The 14,154-nt window shown below is 43.2% G+C and overlaps 2 protein-coding genes across 2 annotated transcripts; both read right to left on the bottom strand.

Moving 5' to 3' along the window:
- Positions 1 to 1,835: 1,835 nt before the first annotated feature.
- On the bottom strand, positions 1,836 to 2,898 carry LOC123147237 (probable E3 ubiquitin-protein ligase ATL44). The gene has a single exon (XM_044566484.1). The coding sequence runs from the start codon at positions 2,745 to 2,747 to the stop codon at positions 2,124 to 2,126; it is 624 nt and encodes a 207-aa protein (XP_044422419.1). The 5' UTR covers positions 2,748 to 2,898; the 3' UTR covers positions 1,836 to 2,123.
- Positions 2,899 to 12,708: 9,810 nt separating this feature from the next.
- On the bottom strand, positions 12,709 to 14,154 carry LOC123147235 (probable E3 ubiquitin-protein ligase ATL44). Its single transcript, XM_044566483.1, has one exon. It carries the CDS (start codon positions 14,064 to 14,066, stop codon positions 13,602 to 13,604), a length of 465 nt encoding a protein of 154 aa, XP_044422418.1. The 5' UTR covers positions 14,067 to 14,154; the 3' UTR covers positions 12,709 to 13,601.

Here is a 14,154-nt window from a genome sequence, read left to right as displayed (position 1 = left end):
GCGCATGCACCACACTGTACATGCACGCTTTAGTCCCCAACACCCAACCAACAATGGTCATTTCAATCACCACATGATTAATCTTTGGCGGGAGAAAGGGGGAATCTTTGAGGCACGATAGTAAACCACACAAAAAGGCCTCATGAAAGTCGGCCAGGTGGAAAGATATTTGGATAAAAGCAGATGTATATGCATCTTCTTATCCCCAACATTAGTTGGCCAACCACCTTTGCCCAAAGGTTTATGTTTCCACGGTTTTCCACATATATGCCCATGATTGCACTGTTCATCTACTATGTTATTGTGTAGATGTATCGGTCATCCAGGCACCTGTTTTTTTTTCTAGCTCACGGATATATAAACGTCACTTGACTTGAACATATTCCTTCTAAACGAATTGTAACCCGCCACCAACTTGTATGGTCTTTGGCAAGCATTTCCATGGTACCCCTTGTCTCGAGTAGCCTTCTTGACCTCCATACTTTGATCGAGATATTGGGCATAAAATGCCATTCTTTAAAAAGGAAAAAAAAAGGAGATCCTAGCGAGAAAAGGCGGGGAACAGATACCCAATAGGATAGGATCCTTGGGAGGAACTTTTGGTAATGGCCTTAGCATCGAGAGGTGGAAAACTATAAAACAAGGTTTACTTGTCTAGAGCTCAGTTTTTCTCTGCAGCAAGACCCTGTTTAGAGTTTTGGTTGAACTTCTTTAGATATCAATTTGGGGCGTGTGCGTGTGTGTGCCTATGTGTGTGTGTGTGTGTGTTGTAGAGAATAAATGGCATACAGACACATCACCATTCTAGTGTGTGGTCCACCTGGTCAACACCGAGCTTGTGCTATTCAACTCTTGGGGACTGACAACTCCTGGTCTGGCGGATCATTATCGGGCGTAGAATTTCTTTTCTTCCCAAAGTATATATAAAGCTGCCACGAAGATAGAGATGGCACCCACATTGCCGGCTAGGACATGAATTTTGACACGCGACAAAGACTATTCTTTCAGGAACAACAGCAAAAAAAGTGGATATGAGGAGTTGTTCTTACAGTTGGCACCTTGATCTCCATCAGTCGAGCTGGTATTGTGCCTGTTTGCTTCAATCAATGGGGGCATTGATTCTGATGGAGACTAAAAGCTTAATTGGCTGCATGCGGTCAGGGACCAGATGAAAACAAAAGAATTGACAACAAACAATAGATTCCTTTCCGCTCCTACCCACACAGACAAATGTAAGCTATTGTCACACTCGATTTATCATCCAATGATTTGTTCCATACTTCCTCCATATCAAAATATAAAACATTTTTGTAGTTAGATTAGCCTAACAAACATCTTATACTTTGGTATAGAGGTAGTATTACAAAGAGACGGATGGCTGTCGCATAAAGGCAAAATTTACACCTACACGCTTTGGTTTTTATTTGAAAAATGCTTGGCATCAACTGGCTCATCGCACGCGAGCATCCGCCGGCTCACTCATAGGACGCGTGTCCAGACCACGCAGTTATTTTTTTGTTCTTTCTTTCGGTCAACGTGGCCCCTGCTCATTGCTCAGTGATGAGTTTATATGGCAAGGTCTCTATTGCAAAATCTTTGTTGTAGAAAAATAAATTTACAATGAAACCTCTATTGCAGAAAAAAAAATTAACAAGGCCTCTGTTAAAAAATTCTTGCAAAAATTTGTGCAACATGATACGTGTTGCAGAATTTTTCTGCAATACAATCTGTGTTGCAATGATAAAGGTGACGCTCGGTGGCTCAATGCCTTAGATTCGAGGGCTCGCGGGGCGAGACACCGGCCTAGCACCTTTTTATTTAGAACAAATACACCCTTTAGTTCGTCACGTTGGTATTAAACAATGAACAAAAATGTATACACTTTACATCCAAGCTACAAAATTGAGCTATTCCAATGCATTGGATCGACGAACAGGCTACGTAACTACCAAAACAGCAGAAGAAGTAAAACAAAATGAAGCTCAAGAACTGTGTACAACAGACCTGAATAATTAATTATCAGCTGATAATAAATACACAACTAACTAAGACGTCATAACGAATTACTTAGCCTAACTAGCAAAACAAAAGGAAATGAAACATAATTAATTAAAATAAAGTAATTAAGGGAAGACCGTGGTGCTATCTTCACCACCAGCCGGCGCCGCCACCTCGCCGCACCTCCCGCACATGTTGTTTGCCGCCACTACAACCACCACCGTGGGTGTCGCCGGCGGCTGCACGGGCGCAGAAACGATGATGGGGGAACGGCAGGAGGGGCATGTGGCACAGGTCCGGAGCCAGGCATCGACGCATCCAACATGGAAGTGGTGGCCGCACCGTGGGAGCACCCGCAGGCCCTCCCCTTCCGTGAAGTCCGCCAGGCAGATCGCACACTCAGAGGACGAGCACGCCCCTGGCGTCGGAGAAGCGGCGGCGGCGAAGGAGACGGCGGGAAGTGCGTCGATGGCCTTCTTCTTGAGGCCCTTGGGCGGCGGAGGAGAGTGGTCGGAGGATGAGGCAGAGCGGCGTCGCCGGCATGCGCACCGGGAGACGAGGGCAAGGCCGAGGACGCAGACTAGCGCGCACAGGAGCGACGCCAGGATAACCACCATGTCCGAGTTCACCGCCATCACCGGCGCCGTCTGCTCCTGCTGCTGAGGTGGTGACGACGACGACGACGATGTCTGGCCGGTGCCGGCTGACGCGAGGGCGGTCCGGTGCAGGAGGCTCGCCGGAGCGCGCATGGTGTCGCTTCTGCTGCTGGTTATGGTGCGCCGTATAGTCTGGACTGTGGACTCTGTATATTAGCTTAGCTTTGACTCTGGTCTCTGGCGTGCGGGTGTGCGATGCTCTGCTTCGGGTTTTATAGCGTGGAGGGGCCATGGAAGTGACCGTGGTGGTGGGAGGGGAGGGTCGGCCGGCGAACAGGTAACGCCGGGACCCACGGATTAGTGGCGGGCGCAAATGCCACTTTGGAGTGTTTCTTCCTGCATGCTTGGCTCCTTTTAGCTTACTACCAGTGCTACGCGGATTCGTGGAAATTAAGCAAATCATTGTTGTGACACTAGTGATCAGTGCTGGAGTTAGCAGCTAAGGCTCCGTTCGGAATCCCTCCGCTCCGTAACTCCGCTGCGGAGCGGAGCGGCATACAATACAAATACGGAGAGCGGCAAATTGGCTGCTCCGCGCGCTCCGCTTTCTGGTGACGGAGCGGTGGACTGCCGAACACAGCCTAAATATGTCAGCTTTCCTAGAGACCATCCATGCGTGCTTGTGTGTGTGAAAAGACGAGACACGCTTTACTTCTTTTGACTCGTGCTTTGCTCCCTAGAAGAAGAAGAAAACAGGTAGTGCCAACTCATTTCGTATTGTAAAGCGGATCGGCGAAAGAGATTTGAGACACCCCTTTTGACTAAAATTTGTATGCATAACATGACTACAAATAATGCATACTTCTATTGTAAGTAAGTTTATAATTTTAGGGACATAAAGGAATCTCCAAGGCTGACATTCAAACCAGACACCGCATCCGTCTATGGACCGATGGGGACCAGTCCACGGATACTAATGCGTGAGCCGACCATCCAAATCTAGCTGTAAACATCCGTTTCTATGTGTTTTAAAGCCCGCAAGCTCAAGATAACTGCATATCAAGTTGTAGTTTATCTCAAAATGTTCAAATGCGGTAGTAGTTCTAGTTTAAATATTACAATCGAACATTGTTTTCAAATTAAAGTAGTTTAAATTTGAATTCAACTAGCACATATGTACTAGTTTTCTTCTTTAACCGCCCAGAGATGCTCAATCACATCTTCCTTCAATTGCTCATGAGTTGCTCGATGTCAAATTTGTTGATGCATTTGAACAATCTCATCAAGCATGGATTCCGCTCTCGAAGTTTGATAGGATCACCATGTTCTCAAAACAAGAGCTGAGGCAGCGTCATCACCCTCATCCTCCACGATCATGTATGATCACACAACATGTCATCATCTCCCACAAAGTTTCCGGGCCCATTGTTTAGTAGGTCCATGTACAATTGCAAAACGGGCATGGAGAACTCTGAATGCCTTCCCAACATTCTTTCTAGCCGCTTCTTGTCTTTGGGAAAATTAAGACCTTTTTTCTGACCAAGTGGCTCAAAGATAGTTTTGACAGAAGTAGCCCAAGGAGGAGATACCGTCAGCCAGATAGTAACCCATGTCGTATTCATGGCCAGTGACAATATAATTGCAAGAAGGAGCTTTCCCTTCAATTGGCCTGGCAAACAATGAAGTTAGTTGCAGCATATTGATGTCATTGTCAGACCTGGGCATTCCAAAGAAAGCATGCCAAATCCAGAAATCCTGTTATGCAACTGCTTCAAGAATGATGGTGGGAATTTTAACATGACCCTGGTATTGCCCTTGTAGAGCTATTGGGCAGTTCTTCCATCGCCAATGCATGTAGTCAATAGATCTGAGCAAACCTGGCCATCCTCTTGCTTCGGGCATTGCCAAGATCATGTCGGCGTTTGTGACAATTTGTTGCCTCAAGTACTCAGGTCCAATCACCGAGACCACGGCAGTAGCAAATCTGACCATGTTATCTTCGCATGTGCTCTCAGACATCTATATGTATTCGTCGCACGAATCAGCGGCCCTATCATATGCAAAAGAGCATCTGCAATGCGTCGATGCACTTATTGTAACCAGATAACCAGACCATCAAGATGAAGTAGTAATCAAAGTATCAGATGCCATAGTAGAGACGATCAAAGACATTTTTCGCATCCGAAAGCGCCGGTGAAAATTGTCAGCGAATAGAGCATCGCAGGCAAAGTAATCATCCATCGGTGTCAAATGGTTGCATGCCCTCTTCTGACTGAGCACTCGATGACCCTTGATCGATCTTTTTGAATTGAGAACATGACGTTCTGCACGCTCCGCGTTTGCCAGGACTGCCTACATCATCGCCGTCTCATTCACGTAGTCCTCCTTGTCGGACGACACAATGTTGTGCTCATATGTGTACTCAATATTCGAATTCATTGCTTCAAAGAAGAAGGGTAAAAATAATTAGCACAGGCATTTCACCAAAGACTTGTTGGGCGTGATGAGTACCATAGGGGCGGATGATACCTGCGCAGTGGACGGAGGAGAGGTGTGGACTGGCGGCAAAGGAAAAGTGGCATGGCAACCAGGGTGTAGCAGTAGAGGTCATGGAGCTTCGGGAAGTGTTTGGCAGACGGCCTGGGAGGTGTTGTGGTGGCATCGGCGATAGGGAAAACAGATGCAGAGAAAGAGGGAAGGATGGAGATACGAGGTCCGGGAGGGGTTTTGGGTGAGCCGGTGGTGTCGGAGACCTACGTGGCTGCTGTCCAGACCGCCGTAAAGCCACCTAGTTTGCTTTCAGTTTGCAGGAAGAAGGACGTCCAAATGTGTCAGTGGACGAATACAGGCCCGCGTTAGATCGCAAAACAAGTCCGAACCACACGATCTGAATGGTTGTGGGCAGTTCGAGGGTCCAATTTAGAGATGCCCTAAGTTGTGTACTGAATTATCAGAAAAGGCTCGTGTGTTTTCAGAATGATGCGTGGCCACTGGCTAAGAAGAAAGTGCGGTAGAATCTAGCTACAACTATCTATGAATGCAGGTCTAAGTGGCATTGCGCTAGTAACTAAAACAAGTGCATGCATGTATGCACGACGAGACACACGCATGCTTTTACTTGTGCTTTTTGACACTGGTGTGCTAAGAATAAGTGGCAGCGCTCTAGTCGTAACTTAATAGAGACATGCTTTAAATCCTCTTTTCAAATGTGCTTTTGTTAAAAGTGAAAGTGCAATGCGAAAGAGCAATCAGCTCGTTTCACCACCCAAGAGCAAAGACCATGGGAAAACGATCAAAGTGTGGTAGTGGTACTACCTACCTATCGCCTATATATTGAAGATCTTATTATGCTTGTCGAGGTAATCTGATTAAGATATACATGATCCATTCATAGCTAGTGCGACAACTCACCATCAGGGATTGTATACGCGAGTTAGCTTGTGGAAGGAAAAAGGGAAGAATATTCGGGAAAAAAAGGAGAAAAGGGAAGAAAAGTGGGGTTGTTTAATCCCCTTTTACTTTATTTTACACAGGCTGTGTAGTATCTTAAGTAAAACACTTTGGACTTTTGCACATGAAAAACGCGCTAAATAAAATTGGTGAAATGCTTATTTCCATCTCAGAGTGTGTTTGTGTATATATATTCGATCGTAGACCCTAAGAATGACTGAGTGTAGCTCAGTGGTAGGGACATAGTCCTGTGTTCTAGGCCAGCCGATCCCCACCACAGGGAGCAGATATTTCAACGGTGTTTCTCACTCCTATAAAAATATGCCAGGGTCTTTTCCTATGTTTAGACCCCGGATATGAGCATGTATAGTTGCTGCTTTAAATTGAAACTTCTTTCTCTCGCTGGTCGCCATTTTCGGCGCTAAACGACAATAGGGAGCTAAGAAAATGGACAAGAACATGCAAGTTGCAAGACGATTTTGACCTAATTGGCCATCATTTTAGCTTGCATGGATGATACTAGCAGCTACTCTTAATTAATCTGTCTAGTAACTTAACAAGGTATATGGTGCAGGTCCCGGAAAGCAGCATCTATCTATCTGTGGGGAGTTGTCGTTTTGTAAGTGATCGATCGCCCGTTATCTGTTACTAGGTTGTCTCCCCGTATGTTCTTCATTGATTAATTAGTCAACTCCGCTGCTCTAGCCGGCCGGCCTGCATGCTACTCCGACCATGAGTACCTCTCATACATCAACTTTTTTTAGCTTGCGGCTGCATATTTGGACATGCGTGGATGTATGCCGCACGCATGTGTGTGTGCGCGCGCACGCGCGCGTGCAGTACTAGAAATTGGATTATTTTGAGTCAAACAAGTGTGAAACACCTACACAATCCATGCACCTCATTTAGGGTTTGTTCCGTTTCGCAGCTGTTAGCGAGATTGATAGGGAATTTAGCTCAATCGAACATGCTCGTAGTTCCAAAACCCCAATCCCAGCAGATTCTTACCAACCCGAACATGTCCTTAGTTAATTTCAACATTCCAATGTTCATAAGATTATTCACTTGACCATGATCTGCTGCACTTGCATGCACCAAGCAAACATACGTCCATGCCCAAGTCCCAAAAACCCAAAACCATCTCCTTTAACACTAGCTAGCCGTACATTCCAATTACCAGCGAGCCGATGAATCTTTGGCCGTAGAAAAGGTGAATCTTTGAGACTAGATGGTACACATAAAGGCCATCCATCCATCATGAAAGCCCGCCAAAATGCAGAGATATTTAGACACGGGATGCAAAGCATATATACTATCTTCTACTTATGAACTTATCCCAAACGTTAGCTGGTCAGCGACCTTTGCCAAAAGGTTCACATTTTCATGATTCTCTCAAATATATGCCCATCATGCCACTGTACAGTTCAGCAGTTCCTATAGGGACATGCCAATCCTAATGGAAGCACCTGGTTTTAGAATGATGATTCCTTGTTTCGCCGGTTCTCCTCGTCTTTGATGGCTTTTCTAACACCGAGAGGTGGAAAACCATAGGTCAGCAAGTTTCATTGTGTCAACATCTTGATGGTCTTGCAAAAAATAAAGTAGCATTGACTTCCCAACCTCCAACGGCTGCAAAATCAACCGTGATTTAGCAAAAATATCGCATGAACTGTAATGCAAGTATTATAGGTGAACCCACTAGTTATCAGCTAGAGAAATTTTTGTATGTTTTCTATCCCTCCACAGAAATGCAATTTTGTTGTTGAAAAAGGGGTAAACTCTGACCTCTAAATCATCATGATGCACACAACCATCTTTGTTAAAAGAAAAGGATAAAGTTCAACAAGTACGCAATAGCAATTAAAATGAGAAAACAGAAAAGTGACCACAAAATGTCGTATTAAGATCACATGACTTAACCACATAATCTATTAGTGACATGCCAGCCAAACTGGTTGAATAACGATTGTGAAACCGTCTCCATACGGTTGCACCCATAGGCCATGAGCTCCTAGTGTCCCCATTTTGAGGTGATGATCACATACGGATCGATGTGTTGGCCTTGCAGATAAGCTGCACAAAGTTAATAGAGAAAGACCCACTAAAAACATAGTCATTCCAGCAATTCCAATTTCCCCCAAGTAAGGCACAAACCCCTATACGGATATAACCCTTAAGGTTTTTGTTGATACCAACAAACCAGATTCCAAATAAATTTGGGATATTTGTTGGGGGTGACATATTACATGCAACAAGAGTCGCACGCCAAATCAAAGCTGTGAAAAGGCGGAAATAGAGAAATGTTAAATTATTTCATCTTGAACACAAAACAACACTTTATACATCTCTTATGGTTTCTTTCAGCCAAATAATATTTGGTGAGGATCACTTCGTCTGTACAAATCACATAAAATTTTATCTCTAAAGGAACTTTAATTTTCCAAATATTCTTTCTCTGGAACATCGGCCACATATTTACAAGATCTGCATACATAGTCCTCTGTACAAATCACATAAAATTTTATCTCTAAAGGAACTTTATTTTTCGAATATTTTTTCTGCGAAAAGTCGGCCCCATAATTATAAGATTTGCATACATAGACTTAACAACAAACACGTTGCTGGTCTTAACTCTCCACCAAAACATTCGACACGTGAGCTAAGTTGACCAACATCATCATACAAATTAAAGGAGCCATGCATCAATTTATCACCAATTATGGCCCTCCTGAACTGGATGTCCATAGGTGTCGATCCAAAAACATATTGAATTGTACCATCTCCTTTAACACTATATTGTAAATTGAAGGGTACATAGTCGCAAGCGGATTTTCACCTAGCCAGGTATCTCCCAGGAACTCATCGATTGGCCATCACCAACTTCATCAAGCCCTTCCAAAACAGAGAATCGGTTGGTTTGGCATCCACTTCGGGAAGGCTTCCAAAACAGATATATTCTTGCAATATAAGTGTTTATTACGGAGGAGCTCTTGCGAGACACCCTTCCCCATTTTGTAGCTTGAATAGCTATTTTCTATGCAAGCACTTATTTTTAATTTTGATATTTTTGATGTTTCCGATGCATATCCATCCTAGGTCCTTTGGCCTACACAAGATATATGATTTAGCCAGTTGATACTTCCATTTGTGCTCATCATACATTTCTAGAAGAAGAAAAATATCATGTTTTTAATCGCTATTAATAGTTGATAAGATCCTAAGTTTCTGTAGTTATCATGGCACTTGTTTGCTCCTGATCAGCTAAATGAACCTTATTACCGTGCTGATGAATTGTCTTCTCACGTAAACTCCACATATGTTAATCGAGCCGCTATCATGTTGTGCTTGCGAAATAATTTTTCCATAGACTAAAATCTTCAGTGGATGGGCCCGAGAGGAGCACCCTAATCAAATCCCAAAAGGATGTAAATACCCTCCAATTTATGTTCATCAAGACCAAATTAATCATGAAGATCAAGAATAAAGAATCTGAAGTGCTAAAAAGCCATGATGTATTTTCACCAAGTTTTTCTTTATCTACATTTGTCCACCATCTAGCTACACAATATTACTCTCTTAAACAACACTTCATTGTACTATTTTATTTATCATATATGTCACCAAGTCATGAAATTGACCAAATGATCTGTATTACCTACTATATTATTCTTGCTTCACTTACCAAAACCTGATAAACTATCAATAACAAATATGAGCAACAACATATGGCTAACGACGGGCTTAAGCTCGGGCGCGGCGTGCTGCCGCACCTCCACCTGCTAGTATTCTAAAGGCCGCCAGGCCCATGTGGTAGGGGCGGGGTCTCAATGCATGCATGCCACTATAGGATGCTTCCTCATGCAGGTGTGTCATGTTTTTCTACATGGAAGGCAATAGTACAATATGGTAAGTCATGATGTTGTAGGGAGTATTACAACGGGTTGTTACTAAACTTCTAATTGGAGACCAACCACAACCATAGTATGTTTGGAAAGATGAGGCTCTCTTAAGTTAATCCATGATTTTGATTTGTCTTACTGTAAAGTGAATCTATGAAAGAGGTGCTTCGTCGGCAAGCTGAATTTGCAGGTAATCTTGATGAAATTTCCCAAGTTGCACATTTGTTTACCATTCTTAGAAGTTACCGATGCACAAAACAAATCATCAGAAACATAAGGGATGGACAAAAGTTTGATAAGAAAAGGATGCGTCGAAGCAGTGGCATGCGCTGCTGCAGTTCATGCCACTTGGGGATATTTTGCTTGCACCCGTGACAAGTTAACTATGCTTATTAATTAGTGTTGCTCTGCCTAGAAAAGTACACGGTATAATCAAGCTTGTCACCACAAAAAAGGAAACCATACTATAGTGACGATACTATATGAGGAGTAAGTCAAGTAGCAGCCAAAACCAGTGCATGTGTGGAAGATTAGAGACAGACACACTTGTAATCTCCCTTTAATTTGTGCTTTTCGCAAAAGTGAAAGTGATTAGCCGAGAGCTACCTAGCTCGTCGTTTCACCACCAAATTAAAGACCACAATCAAGGGAGGAAATGTTCAAAGTGTGTGTACCTACCACCTAACGCTCAGTTATGCGCGCTGAACTGAGGTAGTCTTCATATCACTAATATATATAATAAGATACTATACATGATTCATTCCATACGGGGTTAGTGCGGCTCACACTGCCTATTTAGCCAGGATTACATATATCTTACTGCATTGGGGGTTGAAGAAAATGAGCTCGCTAGAAAGTAAATGTAGTGTCATTACATATTTTACCATCCCCAACTTTTCTTATTCCATAAGGAAAGACATAAACATCGTAATGAATGAAAACACTTTGCTTATCATATTATCCCACTAATTAATTAATTTCTTGCACAAAGAAAGCGCTTAATTTTGCCCAATTTCATGCTTAGTGATGGATGTATGGGTGTCTATTCCATCACAAAGCTATGTAGCTAGTGTGTGTGTGCATGTAGTTAGGAGGTAAAGTATACAGGAATGCTCCCTAAAGATGAGTGGCTGAGTTAAGTATGTAAACCTATTCTTGGTGTCCTTGCCGATCGATGGACTACTTTTCATTCAATCTTTCCGGCACCGGTTTCCATTTTCGATGAAAGTCTCAAAGAGCCAAGAAGATGGTGGAACGCACCAGACCTTTTGACTCAAGTGGTTATACTTTTAATCTATGGATCATGTAATTAAAATAATATTTACAATGTGTTTTTTGACGGATCGTGGGATACATGATTGGTGTGTGATTAACTTAACAAATCATATCGGGTTGTGGAAAGTAGCAGCTATATATCTAAGGTGGGTGATGGATATAATGCAGATGATCCATCCTGTGTTATTACTTAGGTTGTCTTTCTGTACGTGATTGATTAATTAGTCAACTAATTGAGTCTCTCTTATGCATCGACTTACATTTAGCTAGTGCGGTTGCATGTGATCAGACATGGATGCTTTCCGCATGTGTGATGTGCAGATATCACTTGGAAGTTTAATTCGAAACAATGTTGGGACGTGTGAAGTTTTGAATTACTATGATGTGTAAATATAAGTTGAAATGGAGTTTGTAGGCAAGAAGTTAACAGAAATAGCAAAAGAATGTTTTCTATTGACCTAAGTTTTAGGAGAAAGCCTAGGTGCGCCTAGTTTTTCACTCCCCAAATTTGACGAGTTAAGGTTTGAGAGGAAGTTTGGAGCAGTAAGTTTTGGGCGATGCGTTAAGATGCTCTAAGGTCTTTGACTATGGGTAATATGATAAAGAAATATATGCATGATATCACTTTAGTTACTTCTGAAATTATAGATTAGAGTGATATCTTATTTATCAAAATGATTGTGTATATGATTTATTTGTCACTAAGTTTCCTTTTCAATTGTTAAGATATTGTAATCATAGTATGATATTATTAGCACCAGTCTCATCTTTAATTATAGTGCCACATTACTGGATATGTCCTTATGAGTTATGAAACTGTAGCGGGGAGGCCTAACTAACACAGTTTATTGATTCATTTAGTTTCATAACCCTGATGATCACAGAACTAGGTGCTAATTAATTTACCCCGAAAATCCACTATCTATAAATGAAACGAATGTGAGACATTCATCGCTCAAAGTCACACTTAACTTTTCATACCATTTGATTGTTTGACAAATGACCCTGTTAGTTGTTCACTTGCTGCACATGCACCACACTATACATGGAGACTCTAGTTCCCAACACCCAGCCAGCCATGGATATTTCACAAAACAGATGATTAATCTTTAGCAGGAGAAAAAGTTGAATCTTGGAGACAAGACAGTACACTGCACATAAAGGCCTCATGAAGGCCGGCCAAGTGGAGAAATATTTGTATAGAAGCAGATGTATACGCATCTTCTTATCCCCAACTTTAGTTGGCCACCCACCTTTGGCAAAAAGTACATGTTTCCATGGTTTTCCACATACATGCCCGTCGTTGCATAGTGTCATCTACTATGGTATTGTGTAGATGTACCAGTCATGTAGGCACCTAGTATTTCTTCTTCTGGCCCACATGATATATAGGCATTACTCATTCTATGACCAAACAAATAGTCACACTGAGTAGAATCAAAATCCTAGCTACCAACATATACAGTCTTTCGTGAGTGTTTCTTGGGAACCTCCCGCCTCCATGAGCCCTCCTAACATCAAGATGTGGAACACTATGGATAAAAATTTGCTTTGTCCTTGTTTAGAGTTTAGAGTTTTTTTTCAACAATGCGTAGTTTAGAGTTTAAGTTATTTTTTTTATACTCATTATGTGTGTATGTCTTGATGTCGAGACTATGTCGTAGACATTAAAAGACCTACGGATCCATCGCAGTCCTAGTATGCGGTCGTCTGGTCAATACGGAGCTTGTTATGTTCCACTCCTGCGAATTCCTGACTTCTGATCCAGTGGATTGGTGTCCTGCAGAAATAATTCTTCCCTATGATTTGTCCTTGCACTTCTTCGTTTAATCTCCACCGGTCGAGCCGGTACCTAGTCCGTTTGCTTCAATCAATGGGGAATTGATTCAGATGGAGACTAAAAACTTAATTTGTTGCATGTTGCAATGATTAGGTTAAAACAAAACAAATTGATACCGACAATATATTGCTGCCACTCACACAGAACATATTAAAAGCTATTGTCGCACTCTATTTATGCCCAATAATTTGTTCAAGCGTAATTACAAAGAAGAGATTTGATGTCGCAGAAAAGAAAACTATATGTAGTTCACACTTTAGTTCACCGTATGTGGTTGTATCGTATATTATGCACTTTACAACAAAGCTACTAAACTAGCTGGGTCGACATCCAACGACTCATTTACCAAACAAAGTAGAGGAAGTTGAAGAAAATGAAGCACAAGAACAATACTGCTACTACTCTACTTAACTAAGTACAACTCATGTAATTAATTACTAGCTGATGGTAAATACTCGACTAACTAAGAAAAATTCAATTAATTCCATAGCCTAACTAGCAAACCGGTGGAAAAGAGAACAAAAGAGGAATAAGATAAACTGATTAAGGCAAGAACGTGCTATCTCCACCACCAGCCAGGGCGGCCGCCTTGCCGCACCTCCCGCACCTGTTGTTCCCTGCCACTACGACCACTAGCGTAGGTGCAGGGGCTGGAGCAGCAGCGATGGAGGCGCGACAAGAGGGGCAGGTGGCGCAGGTCCGGAGCCAAGCGTGGATGCAGAGAACATGGAAGGTGTGGCCGCAGCGCGGGAGAACACGCACGACCTCCCCCTCCACGAACTCAGCCAGGCATATCGCACACTCTGTTGCTGCCGGCTGCAGTGAAGCGGTTGCGGCGAAGGAGATGGTGGGGAGCGCGTCGATGGCCTTCTTCTTGAGGCCCTTCGGGAATGGGTTGGAGGAGGAACTGGGGCTGGAGTGTCGGCGTCGGCATGCGCACCGGGAGGCGAGAGCGAGTCCAAGGACGCAAACGAGCGCACACAGCATGGACGGCAAGATGACCACCATGTCTGAGTCCGCCGCCTGCTCTGGCGGTTGCTGTGGTAAGGCAGGCGAGGACGCCGACGTCCCTCCCGTGCCGGAGGGGGCGAGGGTG

This window comes from Triticum aestivum, chromosome 7A (assembly GCF_018294505.1).
Source record: "Triticum aestivum cultivar Chinese Spring chromosome 7A, IWGSC CS RefSeq v2.1, whole genome shotgun sequence".
Classification (NCBI taxonomy): domain Eukaryota; kingdom Viridiplantae; phylum Streptophyta; class Magnoliopsida; order Poales; family Poaceae; genus Triticum; species Triticum aestivum.
This window is presented reverse-complemented; position numbering and strand designations above follow the sequence as displayed.